The 18571-nt window shown below is 45.3% G+C and overlaps 1 protein-coding gene and 1 non-coding gene across 2 annotated transcripts in view; both read left to right on the forward strand.

Annotated features, from left to right (window-relative positions):
• The first annotated feature begins 370 nt into the window (after positions 1-370).
• Positions 371-504, forward strand: LOC132236276 (small nucleolar RNA SNORA71). Its single transcript, XR_009453226.1, has one exon. It is a non-coding gene; the product is annotated as a small nucleolar RNA SNORA71 (small nucleolar RNA).
• A 1847-nt stretch (positions 505-2351) lies between these two features.
• The window catches only part of BIN3 (bridging integrator 3), a 40311-nt gene continuing 24091 nt past the window's right edge, over positions 2352-18571 (forward strand). Inside the window, exon 1 of the mRNA XM_059695996.1 lies at positions 2352-2457. Within this exon, the coding sequence (XP_059551979.1) occupies positions 2450-2457 (8 nt within the window). The 5' untranslated portion in view covers positions 2352-2449. The remainder of the gene's footprint in view (positions 2458-18571) is intronic.

Below are 18571 nucleotides of genomic sequence, written 5' to 3' on the forward strand. Positions count from 1 at the left end.
CCCAACGTCGGTGGTGTGATCCACCCACTCATCTTCTAGATGAGAGGACCGAGGAAGACCCAGAGAGGAATGTATGTGACTTGTCTAGGTCAGTCATAATACCAAAGATGGAACTAGAGCCCAGGAGCCCTCTGGATTCTTAGTCTAGAACTCATCATTTTTGCCCTGTGAGATGCCTGCTAGCGCCACCCACCTCCCCAGCCCTGAAATAGACTTTTCCTGGGATATGGGGGCTGCCTAAGCTAATACTTTTGGAGATGCTTTAGCATTACTGGGCAATAACTAAGGGAGACAGTGTGGAGAAAGGAAGAAGCAGTTGGGAGAGCCCTCCGCAGGTGCTAAAGTGCCAGGAGGCTCATAAAAACACCACACCTGCATTCGCAAGTGATTGTGGGCTGCCTGTGCCCTGGTCGTTGATAATGCAGGGAGAGGAACTGCTGAAAGCATTTCCCCGTGTTTGGAGGGTCTGCCCCAGTTGCTTCCAAACCCTGGCGCTTTCGTACATAACTAAAACACACACACACACACACACACACACACACACACACACACACACACACACAAACTGCCCTGGTAGGTTTGACTCAGTGGTTAGGGAGCATCAGGCTGAGAACTGAAGGGTCGTGGGTTCCTGGTCAAGGGCATGCACCCCAGCTGCAGGTTCAATCCCCAGCAGCTGCAGGCTCAATCCCCAGCCCCAGTGGGGACACATGTGGGAAGCAGCCAGTTGATGAGTCTCTCTCACATTGATGTTTCTCTCTCTCCCTTCCCCCTTCCCTCTTTCAGGCTTTCTAAAAATCAATGGAAAAAAATATCCTCAGGCGAGGATTGAAGAAGAAAATGAGAAGCTGTCTGGGGTTCTGGGGCCTCCTCATCCCCAAGGACCCTCAAGCCCCATCCATCACACCCTGTGCAAAGCAGCAAGGACTCCCCTCCCTTTGCCGACACTCTCTGCCCTGGCTGCCCTTCAGTGACTTCTCCCTGCTCTCGTGCTCGTTGTGGCCTGTTTCCTGAGGAATAACAGCAATGAAGCTGGTCTGTGTGGTATACTTGGAGGCCCACCCTCTAACGGAAAGCCTTTACTGGGTCAAACTCTAGACCCTCAAGAATGGAAACAGAAATCATAAATGAGAGACTATCTCCTCTGACAGTCCTCCAAGCTCCCCTCCTCCTCCTGGGAGCCTTCTACCCTGCCCTGGGCGGTCAGAACAAATGATACATGTCCTCTGCTCTAACCCACTGGCTTAGCCACTCTCCAAGCAGCCCCTAACACACCAACCAGTCCATTTGAAGGGGGAGACTTCCGGACAGAAGGCCCCTGGAGGCCAGCAGTTACCAGCACAGGCCTCCTGCCTGCTCCTCCCGCTCTAAGGCAGCGGCTTCTTGCCCTCACTCAGGTTCTCCGGGCGCCTATGACCCCCTTGCATATTGGCTTGCACAGTGGCTCCTCCTGGGAACTTGTACTAAAGCCCCACGGGCAGTTTAGGGAGGGGGGCCCTAAGGGCTGCCCCGCCTCAGCCTCGGTTCTTTCCCATCCTCTGTTCTACTTAGTTGCCTGTTTATCGCTCCCTCCAGGGAAGTAGGTCTGAGAGGGCACAAGGGCAGGACCCATACTTCTTTTCCATGAATGTATCCTTGAGGGTGGCCCAGTGCCTGGCACATTGTAGCTCAATGGCTAACTGTTAAATGCATGAGTAGGAAGAACGGGACCCGTGGCTTCGTTTGGGTCCTGCAGGCGGGTGTCCAGAGGGAAGGGCTGGACGACAGGGAGCCGCCCTTCCTCTCGGTGCCCCCTGTGCTGGGTAAGTCCACAGACACTCCCACCTGCAAAGGACCGATTCCCTTTACACTCGGAGCCAGCCCCGGGACATCTTGAAGGCGGGAAAGGGGGCACTTGCTTGTTTGTAACAGGTAACGGCACACGTAGAAGGCACAAAATTTAAGAGAGACAAAAGGCCATACAGTGAACATCAGTCTCCCTCCCCACTGGCTCCTTCCCCGCTAACAAGTCCTCTGCTGTCTCCGGGTTAGAAGCCTCTTTACAGACAGAAAGACGAAGCAATAACCCGGTTAGGCGACCCGTGTGGTCCTCGGCAGAGAAGTCACAAATCAGTGCTGAAGGCAGAAACACGCCCCGGGGTCCTCACGCCCCGGGGTCCTCACGCCCCGGGGTCCTCACGCCCCGGGGTCCTCACGCCCCGGGATCCTCGGGTCCTCACGCCCCGGGGTCCTCACTCCCCCATCACGCGAGGGTCGCGGGCCAGGGCACCTCTCGCGGGAGCCCGCGGCGGCGGCGGGATTAACGCGGAGGCCGCGCCCCCTCAGCCGCCTCTTCCGGGTAGAGGGGGCGGGGCTCGCGTCACTTCCTGGAGACTGGCTGAGTCCGGAAGTGATCCCCGAGGACCGAGTGGCGGCGGCGGACCCGGGCGGCGGGGCCAGGTTCGGGACCATGAGCTGGTGAGTGAGGCCCCGCGGCAGGGCCGCTGCAGCCCGGGCCGCGACGCGCCTTGCCCTGCGTCCCCTGCGCCCCTCGCCGCGCTGCCCCCGGGACCCTGCGCCCGGAGCAGGGCCCGACTGGCCCCGGTTCCAGGGTCGTCGAGTGGCCTTGCCCGGTGCGCCGCCGGGGTCGCCATCTCTCTGCAGGACTTACCGGGAGATGGGCCCGGGGCCCGCGTCTGACTCGTTTCCCGACCCTTCGTGCTCCCAGGAGCCGGTCCCGTCTTCCCCCGGCGGCTGGGAGTGGGGGGCTTCCTTGTTCCCTTCTCTCTGGAGCGTCCTCTGTCTCCCTGTGGCCGCCTCTCCGCCGCTCCCGTCCGAGCTGTGGCCCTCACTCTGGCAATCTGGGCTCCACTCATGGATCAAAACCCACTTGCTTTCAGCCTTTGCAGCATTTCACAGTCTTTCTAAGACAAAACTTGCTTCTCTTTTGGAAGGACCAGAATTAAACACCCACACCCACACTCCCACAGTAGGGTTGGATTGGTTTTAATCATTTCCAGGGCCATTACCCACTCGCTGCTTTCGGTCTAAAATAGACATAGGTAAGCTTAGGCATCACGGGAGCTATCAGGCCGCGAGACAAGAAGCCAGGGGGGCTCGGAGTAGCAGAGTCACAGCCCGGGAGCTGGAACGTGCGTGGCTGCAGGACGATGCGATGCCTGGCCGTCGGACACACTTCACAGCGCTGAATGGTTGGTTTATTTTGTAGGACTCAGTTTGCCCCAAGGACCTTACCTGCAGGCCAAAGACCTGTGTATCCACAACCCCAAACCTCAGGGGATCCCAAGTGTGCTCGTCGGAGTGCATGGACCCCAGAGCGGGTACAAGAGGAATCAACCCTTTTGGAATCCAGGTTTCATTCGTGTAGGGAACGTTTGCCACTCTGTCCTCAGAGTGTAGCCTGTGTATGTATGCCCAGTATGTGCATAATAAGTAGTTGTGGTGAACGGAGATGGTAGGACGTACTTCGGGAAGGCTCCTGCAGGCTCCCATTTGGCCATCAGTGGAGACTGTAGGCTCCGGTCACAAGCAGCTGGTGTCAGTCAGTGTCAGGGACTGCTCTCTAATGTAAAATTTAAGCATCGTCTGTCCCCTCTTTCCAACCACCCCCCCCCCCTTTCTTAGAGGGAGATTGATGGACAAATGTCAGACGGTAGTCGCCGGCAACAGGAGGGAAGCCCCGAGCAATGCCCTAATAAGCCCCAGCAGGAGCTGCTCCTTTCCCTCCATCTTTGCTCCAGGAGGCCAAGAGGCGGCTGGAGCCTTAAAAAGCTAACTTTCCGGTCTTGTTACAACCTAGTTAGTGATGGGAAAGTGGCAATCCTTCAGTTCCCTTTCCTAGAGGAATTGCTTCCTTAAAGTGCCAGTCTGGGTCCCCAGACCTTGTGATATAGATGTCCCCTTACGGCTGCATCTTGAAATTTTCGTTCTCCCACCTAATTTTTTAAGGTAAAAAGCAGGAAGAACAGATGCATCATATTGCTTAAATTGGAGATTACAGTTTTTAAAAAACGCATCAGTCTTTTCTTCATAAATCAGAAGAGTAGAACAGAGACCACTAAAGGGAAAGGATTCTCTGGGTGATCGAGGCACACTATTTCCACCTCTCTGACAGAAGTGTTTTTTTCTGCAGAAATGAGTAGCCAGTTTCCTAAAGTCTGTCAGGTTGAAGAGAATTGAAATTGACAACTAGCTGTCTAGCCAAAGCTGAGATTTTTATCCAGTTGAATTAATTTACCAGTACATGCACATCTTGGCACCTCCTTGGACTGAGGGTCGCGACCAAAAGGGCAGCTTTGTCCCTCAAAGCTGAGATTCCTTTCTCTTCCTCCTTAGAGTTCTTCTACGTCATCGCTTGCGTGGTCCCTGACCCCCTCTCCCTGGGAGGGGAACTGCACCGGCGCCTGGGCACACAATTGCACTCAGTTCCTGACTCAATGGCTGGCAAGGGAACTGGGGCTAGACCCTTCTGATTCACTCCAGGAGTGGTTTTTCTGCTCCCAGAATCAATCCACCCATTCATCCGGGACTGGAATTCTCAGTGGGGGAAGAGACCAGAGTGACGTAGAGCCATCATGGGAGTTGGATGCCCAAGGTCAAGTTCACCAAGCACATGGGATATGCCAGCTATCATTGAATAAGGCCTAGGGACACACAGCCATGGCCCCAAGAGGGTAACCATTGTTCTGGGCTTTCAAAATGTCACAGTGAGAAATGTCCAATATTTATGCCCTTTGCGTACTGTGGACTTTGCAGGAAGAGGGGGAGGTCTTTGTTCTCTGCTTCCTCTGTGCCTGCAGCCTACCCACCCCCTGTTTGTTTAGTGGGTACCTGCCCCCTCCTGCACCATCTACCCATCCAGTCATTTCACCCATTCATCGAGGTGTCCCAGTGGTGTGCCCTGCTAGGAAGAAAGCATTTGATGTTCACATCTCAGATTACTGATACAAGCCAATGCTTCCCTCTCTCCCCTCCTCCACGTCCCCCTCTGTCTTCCTGTGTGTGTGTGTGTGTGTGACTTTATTGTGGTATGGAAGATGAAGGAAGTAGAATTAAGAAGGGTGACCTTAATCTGGTTTAGCTGTCTACAGGGATTGTAGCCTTCCCTAGAACCACAGACCTTGATGATTTTAGGCTTAAATGACAAGGAAATGACTACTGGAGGAAGTCTTCCTATACCTAGAGGCCCAGGAGTTTGACTCTGAATGAAGGAAATTAGAGCGAGTGCAGCTAAGTTTAGCTAGGAGCTCGAGTGCTGAGTTCAGGTTCTGGTTCCCTCATTCACAATGTGGCCTGGTCAGGCATTTAACTTTCCTGTGTCTTGTTTTCTCCAACTATAGCATGCAGTTCATAATCCCAGCTGACACTTTGTCACCCAAGTCTTGTGAAAATGATGTAGACATGTTTTCTTTTCTAACTCATCTGGGCTCTTCTACCTCTCTCTGCCAAATATTGGTATTTCATGTGATCCATTCTCTCTCCCTCTCCCCCCTTCCCCTTCTCCCCTCATCCCTCCTCCTCTCTCCCTCCCCATCCCTCTCTCTCCATCTCCCCCTTCCCCCTCTCCCCTCCCCCTCCCCCTCTCCCTCTTCCCCTCCCCCTCTCCCTCCTTCTCCCCCTCTCCCTTCTCCTCTCTCCTCTCTTGTTCTCATCCCTTATACCTTCCCTGTCATCTTCCGGCTAAAGGCCCAACTTTGGGCCATGGCTTACAAGGCCCTTCTGGATGTGGCCGTCTCTTTAGTCCTGTGTCCAGACTTTTCTGGGTCTCTCTTGCTCTTGTTCCTCTGTACATGGTGTTCCCTCCGCCTGAAATGCCTTTACTCCCCACCTCCACAATCTACTGTCCGCCGGGCCATGTCTACTCACCTTTCCAAAGTCAGGGCAGGCTCCACCCCTCTGTTGAGGGTCTTCCCTGAATGGCCCTCCACACCCTGCCAAGCTGGGTTGTGTGCCTCTCCTCTGATCCTCAATAGCATCTGTACTGGATTGTTGGTTTACTTACCAGGAAACCCACTAGTCTATGAGCTGTTGAAAACAGGGACTTCGCCCCTTGGTCTACTACGATCTCCCTAGCGCTGTTCCCAACAGTTAGTAAATGTGTATTGAATGTATGAATGAGAATTTTTCCCCCCATTTACTGACCTGCCTTAGTTCAGGAAAACTTGTAAGATAAAAACATGGAAAACCTACAAGCCACTCCTGAAATGAAGAGCCTCTAAGAATGCCATCATTAAATTGACTGATGGAAAAAGTGGCTTCCAAGACTTTGAGGACTGACTGTACTCCCCCCTCCTGTCTACCCACCCCTCCCCCAACTACTTTCTCCTGTACTTCCACATTCTTCCAGGCCTCACAGGTGTGCACCTCTCCCCCCCATAAACTTGGTGAGAGCGAGAGCAGGATCTACAATTTCAAGTGTGTGTTCACATACTGTCTTGTACATAGTAGGTAATTGTGACACAAAATGACTGGAATGTAAAGAAAGGACGGCACATTTTCTCAGTGGAGTCTCTTTGCCCTTTAGCATTGCCGTTGCTATTACATTTGTGTAGTGCTTTTAACCTTTCACTTTGCTTTCCCATCCATTATTTGATTTCATCCTCACATATACCCTTTGAAGTATGCGGTTCAGGTCTTATTATCTCCCTTTGACAACTTATTAGAATTCAGTTACACAGCACCTGGCAGAACTGGAACTAAACCCTGCATGTTCTGAGTATTCTCCCTGCTTGAACAGAAACATTGGCAGAGTGGAAGGCCATTCGCAAACTGAATGGATCCCAGAGGAAGGTATTGGACTTTCCTAGCATGTATGGACACTGCCAGGTTGGGAGTGAATTACAGGAAGTTGCCAGTTTTCACACATAAGGTGATAGAAGGAGTCCTGTGGACTGCACACCACCAGGGGTTCTGGACCATCTCAGCTGCTTCCTACTCTGGTCCTTCACACTGGGGCAGCCGTACCACTCACTCATCCTGTGACTTTGGACAGGCCAAGCTCTCCCAAGCCCTTTCCTCTAGAGAGCATGGCAATGCCCAGAAGACGGGGACCCTGTACTCGAGACATTGCTTTGGGCACAAATGTAAAACACCTCACTCTTATTTTAGCTGTGTGTAAGGGAAGGGGAAGGGACTTTTTCCAGATTTTGAAGTAGTTAGAAAGAAATAAGTATCTTGAGTCCCACAGCTTCTTAGTCAAAAGTTTTCTTATGTATTATACTCTTAAGTAAATCTGTTGAGGTAGCTTTAGAGTTGGCAATTGAGCTGTTAGAACTGTTTTCACAAACCCAGTATTTTGGTGGCTAATCCGTTAAATGGGACCTAGTGTTGTGTATTGCACATAGATAGTGCTCAATAAATATTTGTTGGTTTAGTGAATATTGAACATGTTTAATGTATAAAGACCCGTGCTAAATGTTGAGGGACATTCAAAAAGCTATAAAAATTGATCCTTCCTGTCTTTGGCCAGAATGTGGAACGTGCCAGGGACTCACAGGGATGACAGTGGGTCACTAAATGTCAGGCGGCATCGTCAGGAAAGACTCCAAGTAGAGGATGGGATTGTACTGAACCCTGACCTCCCTAATACGTACTGTTCAGTGGGGAATGAGAAGAACAGGGGAAAGGTGTGTCAGACATTTGGGATGGATGGACACTCGGGAGCCCAGTTGGGTTTAGTAAATAGGGACTTGGATGAGAGGCTGGTTTATTGACAGCTGGCACTCTGGTTGGGGTCACACTGTAGAGCCATCCTGGGGAATTGGAATTGACCCTAGGCTTTTGAAAATTTAAGGTTTTTTTAAGCAGGAAAGTGGAATGGCAAAAGCAATGATTTAGTCAAGGTAATTTGGCAGTGGTCCACAGGATGGCTCAGAGAAGAGAGAGAATGGAGCTGGGGAGGCTGAGCTGCACAGTGGCTTCCAAAATACTTTCACTCCAACTCTCAGTCAGAAGTACCTTTGAGCCGAAACCGGTTTGGCTCAGTGGATAGAGCGTCGGCCTGCGGACTGAGAGGTCCCAGGTTCGATTCCGGTCAAGGGCATGTACCTGGGTTGTGAGCATATCCCCAGTAGGAGATGTGCAGGAGGCAGCTGATTGATGATTCTCTCTCATCGATGTTTCTAACTCTCTATCTCTCTCCCTTCCTCTCTGTAAAAAATCAATAATATATATATATTAAAAAAAAGAAGTACCTTTGATAATCACAACACACACACACACACACACACACACACACACTTGAAATAAGTTCCACACAATGTTTGTGTAATGTGCTCCGATATTTTTTATGTTCTATTTCATTTTTTATAGAATGACCCACTTTAATTGATTTCATGACTAATTTTAATATATGTTTACAATGGACTAATGAGTAGCAGTTTACATGTCAACGATGGGTAGATATTCTACATAGACCTTAGTTTGAAAAACACTTATCTAGAAATTTATTACAAATATTCAGACTATAAGCTAATACCCATTACTTTAACCAGGTTAGAGATAGTGTTATTTGGTTGGTTTTTTTGTGGGTTATAATAAATACAGAAGGGGCAGTTGTAGCAAGCACTAGTCCTATTCTTTTAGATTTGCAAACTATCAATCATTTTGAAAACCCAAATAGATAAAAGCTTATACTGAGATATTCGGTGTGTTAGTAATTAGAGAAAAGCAGATTAAACCAATTGTGAGGTGCCATTTCATAGCCATCAAACTGGCAAGAATTTTAAGGACTGGCAGTGCCAAGTATCTGAGGATGAAAGGCAGTGGGAACCAGCATCCACTTCTGGGGCCTGTGAGGTGTATAAAACGATGCCACCATTTTGGAGATGTATGCAGTACCTCCCACAGTTGGAGGCGGACCTGCCCCCTCACCCAGAGAAACTCCTGCACCCGTGGAACAGGTGACATGCAAGGACACAGGATGTTAGTTACTTCATCCTTTATAAATGCCCAGCCTTAAAGCAGGGGTGGGGAACATTTGTGCTGCCAAGGGCCATTTGGATATTTATAACATCATTTTCGGGCCGTACAAAATTATCAACTTAAAAATTAGCCTGTTATGGTGACCAATGTCACCTCAATAAATTTAATTAAAATTTTTTTAATTAGCCTGTTATATTTGGTCATATATTTAGTTAACTCATCCCTAATGCAACAGGCCAAATGATCTCGCGGCTTTCTATGGCCCACCCCTGCTCTAAAGAATGGGTAAATGTGCTACCTCTACATAATGAAATATGTAGTAGTTAAAAGGAATGAAGTAGAGCTATGTGTATCAGCATGGACAGATCTGAAAACCTAATGCTGAACATAAAAAGCTAGTTTCAAAATGTTACATTCAGTATTGTACCATATATATATATATATATATATATATATATATATATATATATATATATATATATATAAAGCTCAGACCTTTAAAACAATACTTCATTGTGCTTATAGATATAAAGTTATATAGTAAAAATGTGTGGGAATACTAAACACTAAATCCAGGGTAGTGATTACATTTAGGGTAACAAGGAGGGAGAGGGAGAGGAGGAACTGGAATCAGGCTGTAGTCCTCAGAGCTTCCTCGGGATCTGTGCTGATGTACCATTTAAAGAACAAGTATGGCTTCGTGTAAGAATTTGACTATGCTAGGTGGTGGGTACATCAGTATTATGTATACTCTGTAATTTTTCTAATTGTTTGCAATACTATATAATTTTTGTCATGCCTGCCCTGGCCACCCCTCGTGGCTAGGGCTGACCTCACTGTTCATAGCAAGGGAATTACTGCCTCCTGTGGGCAATAGGTGGGGGTGACCTAGGGAGGTGGCTTGGAAATAAGTGTCTATCTCAGATCTCCTTTCACTGCTTTCCAGGGGGCAAACCTTCAGCAGAGAGAGGAAAAGGAAGAGTGAAAGCTCTTTTTAAGATTCCTGGTGGGTGAGAGTCAGAAGTGAAAATGAGACTAGGGAGAGTGCTCAGAAGCTAGGCAGCTGGGCTGGTGCTTCTCAGAGTGCGTGCATCTGAGCCGCTGTGAACCACCCTCAGAGTGGAAGGTGCCATCAGAGGGTTCTCTCCGGCTTGTCAAGTGAGCAGGACTCATCTTTCACCTCAGAGTGCCTTATGTTTCCCTTCTGTGAAATGTGGAAACCCACTCTCTACCTCTCTCTGTCCTAACAGGTTAAAATGAAAAGATGTGACAACTTGTCTGTCAAATATTAGGAGTTTCTCAAAGAGCTGCCAGGAAAAAGAAAAAACAGGAACTTTAGACTACCTTTCTGAACTGCCTGCCTTCCTCTCTTCTCTTGACCTTCAGGTGCTCCATCAGCCTCCAGATTTCTTCCACTAGTCTTTTTACTTTTCAGGAGGAAGTCACCACTCAATTTTAAGCAAATATTTTAACTTGGACCTGGTAGTGGTGCATTCTGGTATGAGACTGCTGCTTTCCCTGAAAACAAACAAAATCATTTCAGATTCGCCAGCCATACTGATCACTGTGTAACTTTGTGCAGGTCACCCCTCTGGGCCTCAGTTTGGTCATCATCATCGAAAAATATTTGCAACAAATACTTACAGGCTGATTACTACATATCAAGAACACTTTTAATCATTAAAAACACATTTAGCCTCACGGCAACCCTATAAGATAGGTATAGTATTGTCCTACTTTGCTAGTATAGACAAGGAAACTGGGACACAGGGAAGCTAGCTGATACATATGTTCAAGGTCTCTTGAACTGGCAGTTGCCAGAGCCAGAACTTGAACCCAAGCCATCTGGCTCCAGAGTCTACCCCCTTATCCAGTGCACTGTCTCTTGTGTGAAACACAGGAGTGCACCACTTTAAATGAAATGATGGATCTGAAGCACCGAGCACAGAAACCTACGATAGCAGATACTCAATAAATGGTGGCTTCAATTAGATGATCTCACTCAACATTCTGTGATTCATTCTGTCTTTCCTTTCAGAGGTCAGCCTGGGGAGCAGTGGGGAAGGACAGATCATAACTGAGCTGAGTGGTTGCTCTGGTCCAAGTCACAGAGTCATGCCTTTTATTTTTAAACACATGCATACCTCCTCAGCCTGGTGGCAAGTCAGGGTAGTGTTCTATGTGCTCTGGTGTTGGATCCGGCTAATTTAGGGAAAGCGCTGAGGTGGGGCTGGACAGGCTGTGGACATAGGCACTGGAAATAGATCATTTACTGCTCAGTTCATTTCCTGTTCTGATGGGGTCTCTCATGTCCTTGCTCCGGCTGAACTTTCCTTGGCCCATTGGCATTGTGGCCAGCTGGCCCTTCAGAGAGAATGGCAGCCAACAGCAGCTGCTCTGCCAGAGCCAGCTGACTCCATAAGCCCTGCCCTGGCCCAGGCCCTTGCTTTTCTCTCTGATTGTCTAAGTGGTGGTAGTCTTGGAGAGGTCTCAGACCAGACAAGGCAATGTGATCCAAGGATCGGGTAACAGAAGGATGGGGGAGGAGGGCTTGTCCCTCCCGGCTGCAGAAGCTGCTGCCTTTCGCCCACCTTCCTGCTCTTGCCCAGACAGTGACTCAGGCCCAGACCACTCCCCTGGGAGCCAGGATTTCACCCACTATCAACTGCGCCTACGCTCCCACAGCCCTCCCTTCATTCTCACATCCCTCCCCCCACTACTGCCATCTTTGCTCGGCTGAAGATACTAGAAAGATATAGGTGGGGTAGACTGAATCATTGCAGGGCGCTTTCCACCCCCAAGCCAAGCTTAGACTCATTCACACTCAGTAGAAACAATCCTGGAGGCCCAGTGAAGGCCAGGGAAGAATACATAAATTTTAGCTTCTTTACACTTTTTGTAATGGAAGTGGAGGACTCTCCAAAGGCAGGGCTTGAAGGATCTGCTGGGGTGACCAGGGGATTCCCACCCAACTGCCATCTGGGCCTGCCTCTTGTCTCTCTGCATCTGCAGTAGAGGGGGTGGAGAAACAAAGGATTGAGAAACCTAGCGAATTGAAAATGCAAAAGAGCTGTTTTTGTAAATAGAAATTACACAAGAGCAGGAGTTTTTTTGGAAAGGTTTTACTGAGACAGAATTAGCCAACTGGCATCATGCTGCTAATAGAGATATTTACTGTTTGAAAAGTATATTTGTAGCTTTGGAGAACATCCTGTTGACTTTTCTTCATTGTGAAGGAAAATAGAACCTTTTTCCCCCTTTTCCCTCTGTACACAGAACTTTTTTCTTTTCTGAGGGGGGGCACATTGGGGGTTGGAGAAGGGTAGGCTTGAGAGAAATGTTTTCTTCATTTGCTGCCGAGACCAAAATATCCCTTCTCCTGCCCTCTGGTGCTCATATTTATGGAATGGGAAGCAGAACCAAGGAAGGAATCTGCTCCAGATGCCGGGAGCTCAGAGCCCTCTTGATTTCTTTCGGAACCTAGAGATTCTCTGGGGAACAAGCCCTGTCTTCTCTCTAGACCTCTGCTGGCCCACCAGGTTTTGAGGGGAGGACCTGGTGGAGGGGAAAATGGGGAGGAGAGGAAAAAAGTTCTCAAGCCCTGCGAGCCTGCCCATGGCCTGGAGGCTGCCAGCCTCGGCCCGTGGTCCCAGCTGGACCAGGCCACACTGCTCTGGGAGAAGCTGTGATGCCCTCACTCTTGCCACGTGCTTTCCAAAGCCGCTGTTTCCCCTGCAGGAGTCCCTGCGTGCCAGTAGGCGACTAGAACCCCAAGCCTGGAATCGGGAAATCACTGAGAAGGGGCAGAAGAGCTGATTGAAGTGCCACTGTTGCTCTTCCTTCTCACTTTCCCTCACCACCTTCCACCACTTAAGTGGCAGAGAATCTGATGCCTCTATCAGGTGCCTGCCCTGGTTATCTGGCTATTTCTCTGGCAGAATGGAACATATCTACCATTTGGCAGCCTCAGGATAAACCCTGAGACTCTTCTCCCTTCGTGTTTCCTCTTAGGCTCTTTAAAATGTTTTCCCTTGACCCACACTCTGGTAACCTCACCAGGCTTTCCTGCCAATACCAAAGGCCAGCTCTGTTTTCTTGGTCTCCACTGAATGTCCTTTTCCCTTGACCCCAGCTGGTTCTTGTGGCTGGTGATATCCTTTTTAGGTTTTGTTTCAGTAAGATAAGGATTGGGAGACCAAAGACAATGATATTACCTTTCTTTGTTCTTTATATGGCCTTATCCAAGAAGAGTTTTTTTCAGGAACCTTAAATTAGAGTATGGTATTTTATAGGGCCCCTGGGGCAATATACTTATTTTACTCATTCATTCAGTGCTTACTGTGCACGTAAAACTAGGCTATAAGCTCCATGAGGTCATAGAATGAGTCTCTCTAGTTCAATGATGGCAAACCTATGACACGTGTGTCTGGTGACACGCGAACTCATTTTTTTGGTTGATTTTTCTTTGTTAAATGGCATTTAAACATATAAAATGAATATCAAAAATATAAATCTTTGTTTTACTATGGTTGCAAATATCAAAAAATGTCTATATGTGACACGGCACCAGAGTTAAGTTAGGGTTTTTCAAAATGCTGACAAAAGGTTCACCATCACTGCTCTAGTCATCCTGATATCCCTAGAAACTAGCCTAATGCTAGGCATAAAGGAGGTCCTTATTTACTGAATATTTATTCAGTGAAATGTTAAAAATAGCACTGTGCATTGTGTAGTAATTACAAGAGTTACAAAGAAACATAACAGTTGGTTCCTGCCTTTGAGGTGCTTGCATGTCATAATCAGAAAGCAAGATGTGTACACATTAAAGTTAATTAATCTGCACTCAAGTAGAGTTTACTTCAGTAACGAAAGGATGGCTCCGTCTTAGAAAATATATTTGATAGTTCATCACAATACTAGGTCATAGGAGAAAAAACTGGTCATCTATACGTATGCTGAAAACACATTGCTAGAATTCAAAAATCCAATCTTTGTATTTATTAGTAAACTAGGAACAGAAATTTCCTTATTCTCAGGAGGTGTTCTGGCTGAAATCATCTCTCTCTTTCATATATAATAGTAAAAGATGATCAAACTTGAAGCATTTTTATAAGTCAGAAACCTCTTTTCTGTAATTTCTAGCCAATGTCATAACACAAGACAAGAAATAAATGTAAAATATTGGGAAAGAAAAGGGAAATTTTATCATTATTTTCAAATAGATATGATTATTTGGAAAATCCAATTGGTTTTGTTTGTTTTTGTCTAGCTAAATTTTGGGGGCTATATAGGTTCAGTATGTAAGTGTGGTGACTGGTTTATTTAACACCCAATAGTTTTCCTATGTACCAGGAAGATAAAATGAAAAAGTGAATTTATTACAATATAACCAAAAATATAAAATTTCATGGAACACACCTAAGACATGCGTAGAGCTAAAAATTTCATATATAAGTGTTACTTTAGAATCTTAATATTTAACAAAATAAATGTGGAGCAGCTATATGAAAAAACCTCTCCAGACTAAAGAACATAAAAAAGACTTGAATGAATGGGAAAAAATATTATGCTCCTGAATGAACAAACCTAATATTTGTAAATATATAGATTCTTCAAAAGTTAATCTGTAAATATAGTGCATTTTCAGTAATAAATATCCTGACTAGGGAGGAGGTAGGGGATTAAGCAGATGATTTTGAAGTTCATCTTAAATAGTAAAATAAAATAGCCAAGAAATGTCATGAGAAGGGATTTGTTTGACTGGGTATTAAGAGCTAATTAATTAATTAACCTAAGTAATTGAATCTATGTTATTTGGCAAAAGAGTAGATAGGTCTATGGTATGGAATAGAAGTATTTGACACTGGTACAGTGATTTTTCAAAGATAAATACGTTTTTAAATCATGTCTATACAACTGGCTTGCCATATACTCAAGCTCTAAATGGGCAATGATTTAAATATAAAAAAATAAACCACTAAAATTCATATGGAATTGCAAGGGACACAGAACAGCCAGAATAGACTTGACAAGAACAAAGTTGGAGGAATTACACTTCCCAATCTCAAAACTTACTACAGATTCACAGTAAATAAGATAGTGTGGTACTGGCATAAATATAGACATGTAGATTAGTGGAATAGAATTGAGAGTCCAGAAATAAACTTTTATTTTTATGGCAGTTGATTTTTAAGAAGGATGCCAGGAAGGAATAGTCTTTTAAACAGACTGTTCTGGGATAACTGGATATCCATGTGCAAAAGAATTGAAGTTGGATCCTTACCTCACACCATACACAAAAATTAACTCAAAATGGATCAAAGGCCTAAATTTAAGAGGTAAAACTATAAAACTCTAAAAAGAAAACATAGAGGTGAATCTTTATGACATTGAATTTGGCAAATAGTTCATAGATATAATACTAAAAGCACAAACAACAAAAGAAAAAATAGATTAGACTTCTTCAAAATCTAAAACTTTTGTGCTTCAAAGGACAACATTAAGAAAATGAAAAACAAATCACAAAAGAGAGAAAATATTTGAAAATCATATATCTGATTAAGGACTTGTACCCAGAAAATATAAAATAAAACTCTTACAACTCAACAATAAAAAGAAAAAGGCAGCCCAGTTTTAAATAGGCAAAGAATTTGAATAGATGTTTCTCCAAAGAAGATATACAAATGATCAATAAGCACATGAAAAGATGCTCAGCAACATTTGTCATTAGAGAAATGCAAATCAAAGCCACAGAGAAATAGCCCTCATACTAGAATGACTAAAGTAAAAAAAAAAGACAGACAATGACAAGTGTCGGTGAGGAGGTGGAGCAGTTGGAACCCTCATAAGCTGCTGGTGGGAATATGGAATGATGCATCCACTTGGAAGAACAGTCTGGCAGATCCTCAAAAGATTAAACATCGACTTAGCAAATGGCCCAGCAGTTTCACTCCTCGATATATACCCAAGAGAAATAAAGACACATATCCACACAAAAACCTGTACATGAATGTTCATAGCAGCATTATTCATAGTAGTCCAGAAGTGGAAACAACCTAAATGTCCATCACCTGATGAATGAATAAAAATATTATCTATAACAAAAGCATAGTATGCTAATTAGACCAGACATCCTTCCAGACGAAGCCAGGGCTGCAAGGGAAGCCAGGGTGCCTGGTGCCTGCTGGCACCCAGAGGGAAGCCAGGGGAAGGAAGGCCTACTCTTGCTTGAATTTTGTGCATTGGGCCTCTAGTTCAGTAATAAAAAAGGAGTGAAGTACTGGCACATACTACAACATGGGTAATTCTTGAAAACATTTGCCAAGTAAAAGAAGCCAACACAAAATGCTACATCCTATATAATAAATAGCTAATTAGACAGCAGAATGACCATCCAGACGAAGCCGGGGCAGCCGCGAGGGCTGAGGCAGCTGGGGCTGGGAGGGCCTACCCTTGCATGAATTTTGTGCATCAGGCCTCTAGTATTATATAGTTCCATTTATATGAAATGTCCAGAAGGGGAAATCCATAGAGACAGAAGGTAGATTAATGGTTGCCAGGGGGCTGTGAGGGAGGAGGGAAGTGGGAGTGACAGCTAATAGATATGAATTCTTTTGGAGGTGATGAAAATATCTGAAGTTAGATAGTGGTGATTATTGCACAACTCTCTGAATATACTAAAAAGAACCAAATTGTACATTTTAAAAGGATGACTATTGCGGCATGTGAATTACATCTCAATACTGTTATTTAAAAATTTTAATAAACCAAGTTCTGAGTGACGGTGACAGATAGAATACATACATCTAATTTATCTCCCTCACAAATCCCACAAGAAGCACAGTAAAGCAATTTTTTTAAAGTCATAAATAACCCTGACCAGTGTGGCTCAGTTGGTTGGATATCATCCTGTGCCTCAGAAAGGTTGCTGGTTTGATTTCCTGATCAGGGCGCATGCCTGGGTTGCGGGCTTGATCCCCAGTGGGGGGTGTGCAGGAGGCAGCCAATGGATGTTCTGTTCTCACATCCATTTTTCTCTTTCTCCATCTCCCTTCCTTTCTTTCTAAAAAACAATACAAAATATTTAAAAATAAATAATATTTAAAAATAAATAAACGCATAAATCTGCAAAATTAGGGAGAATAGAAGTTACATCAACAACATTTGGGAACTGGAACGCACTTACATGAGGTGACTGACTTAGCAGTTCCAAGAAAGCCAAAGCCTAAACTGGGAAAACTAGGAGTCATCCAACTTACACCACCGAATTCTCAAAGGTTCAAGAATTGGTGGCACTAGGTGCCTATAGAAGTGGGGTGAGCGGAGCATTCAATTCAGGAGGATTGGTTGGAAGCTGTTCATGATTAAATTCAGAACCCTACCATCTCCTCCCCAACCCCATTTCACTGGGAGACTGTCCTTGCCTCATCTGAGCAGAATGATGAAGGGACTCCCCTGGAGAGTGTGAAACGGAGTTTCTATCGTAGGACACACAAAGGTAGATATACTGTGTGACACTAATAAAGCTTAACCTTCATGGCCCCTTGCTTGCATGGGCCTTTTCCAGGGCCCTGGAGCGAACCCTAGCTGTGTGTTCGTAAGATCCTGTGTTTTTGTAAACTTCAGAATGTATTTATACTGCACTCAGTTAAAACCTCTGCCTTCACTTCCTCCTTCTGAGGTCAGGCAGCATGGAACAGCCTGTGCCTTTTGGAGGATAGGGCAGGGGTAGGGGTTGAATTGGGAGTATGCTGTTTTATCTGTAATTTGTAAAGGCATTTTTAGAAAAGTTTAATGAGACAAGTGAGAAATTACAGATTACTGAGTTGGAAATACACAAAGGGTATACCGTTTGGGGCCATCTTTAAATTTATTTTAAGACTAAGGAAAATTGGAAATGACAGAGATGAGCCATTAAATCAGTAGATAGTCTGAATCAAGTGAAGTACAACAAAACATTTTTTAATTGTACCAAAAGCTAGAAATTAAGAGAATGAGATCAATTTTAAATAGAAGTGATAATTGTTTGATAAGCCAACGAAGAGGAGGACCAAATCATAGAACACATTGATAAAACATGTAAGTTTCTGGTGGATTTAACATGGAAGGCATAGTGAAGACAGCCTAGATCTCATGATGCGCTCTCCTACAAGGACAGCAGTGACAAACTGGTTACTCATTAATTCAGAGAGCATTAAGATTAGTCACCATGCAAGAAAACTTGAAATGTGCCCTGAAATCTTAGTCTATTTATGAAAGAAACATGAGATTTTTCCTAAATTTACAGCAATCCTAAAATTTATATTGCTTACATATTGCCAATAAGCTGGGGAAAAAAACCTTTCTAAACTGTCAGTAGTAGAAAACAAATTTCAGTCAACCATACTAGAAGTTGACTGAATTATTGTCTTTTTTCTCTAAGAAAATGGTGTTACCAACTCCGTGTCACATGAAGAGGCAATCATAGACTTTGCAGCCAAAAAATACAGGATAATAAATATAGAGGTGTGTCAGGCAGATGATTAATAAAAATATTAGGTTATTCTTGATTTTCTGATGTTCCTGTTGTCAGTTTTTATAACTTGTAATTTATTATGCTCTTTTCTCTGTCTAAATAAACAGTCACTTTCATGCCTATTTTTATATTTGT

This window comes from Myotis daubentonii, chromosome 5 (assembly GCF_963259705.1).
Source record: "Myotis daubentonii chromosome 5, mMyoDau2.1, whole genome shotgun sequence".
Lineage (NCBI taxonomy): Eukaryota > Metazoa > Chordata > Mammalia > Chiroptera > Vespertilionidae > Myotis > Myotis daubentonii.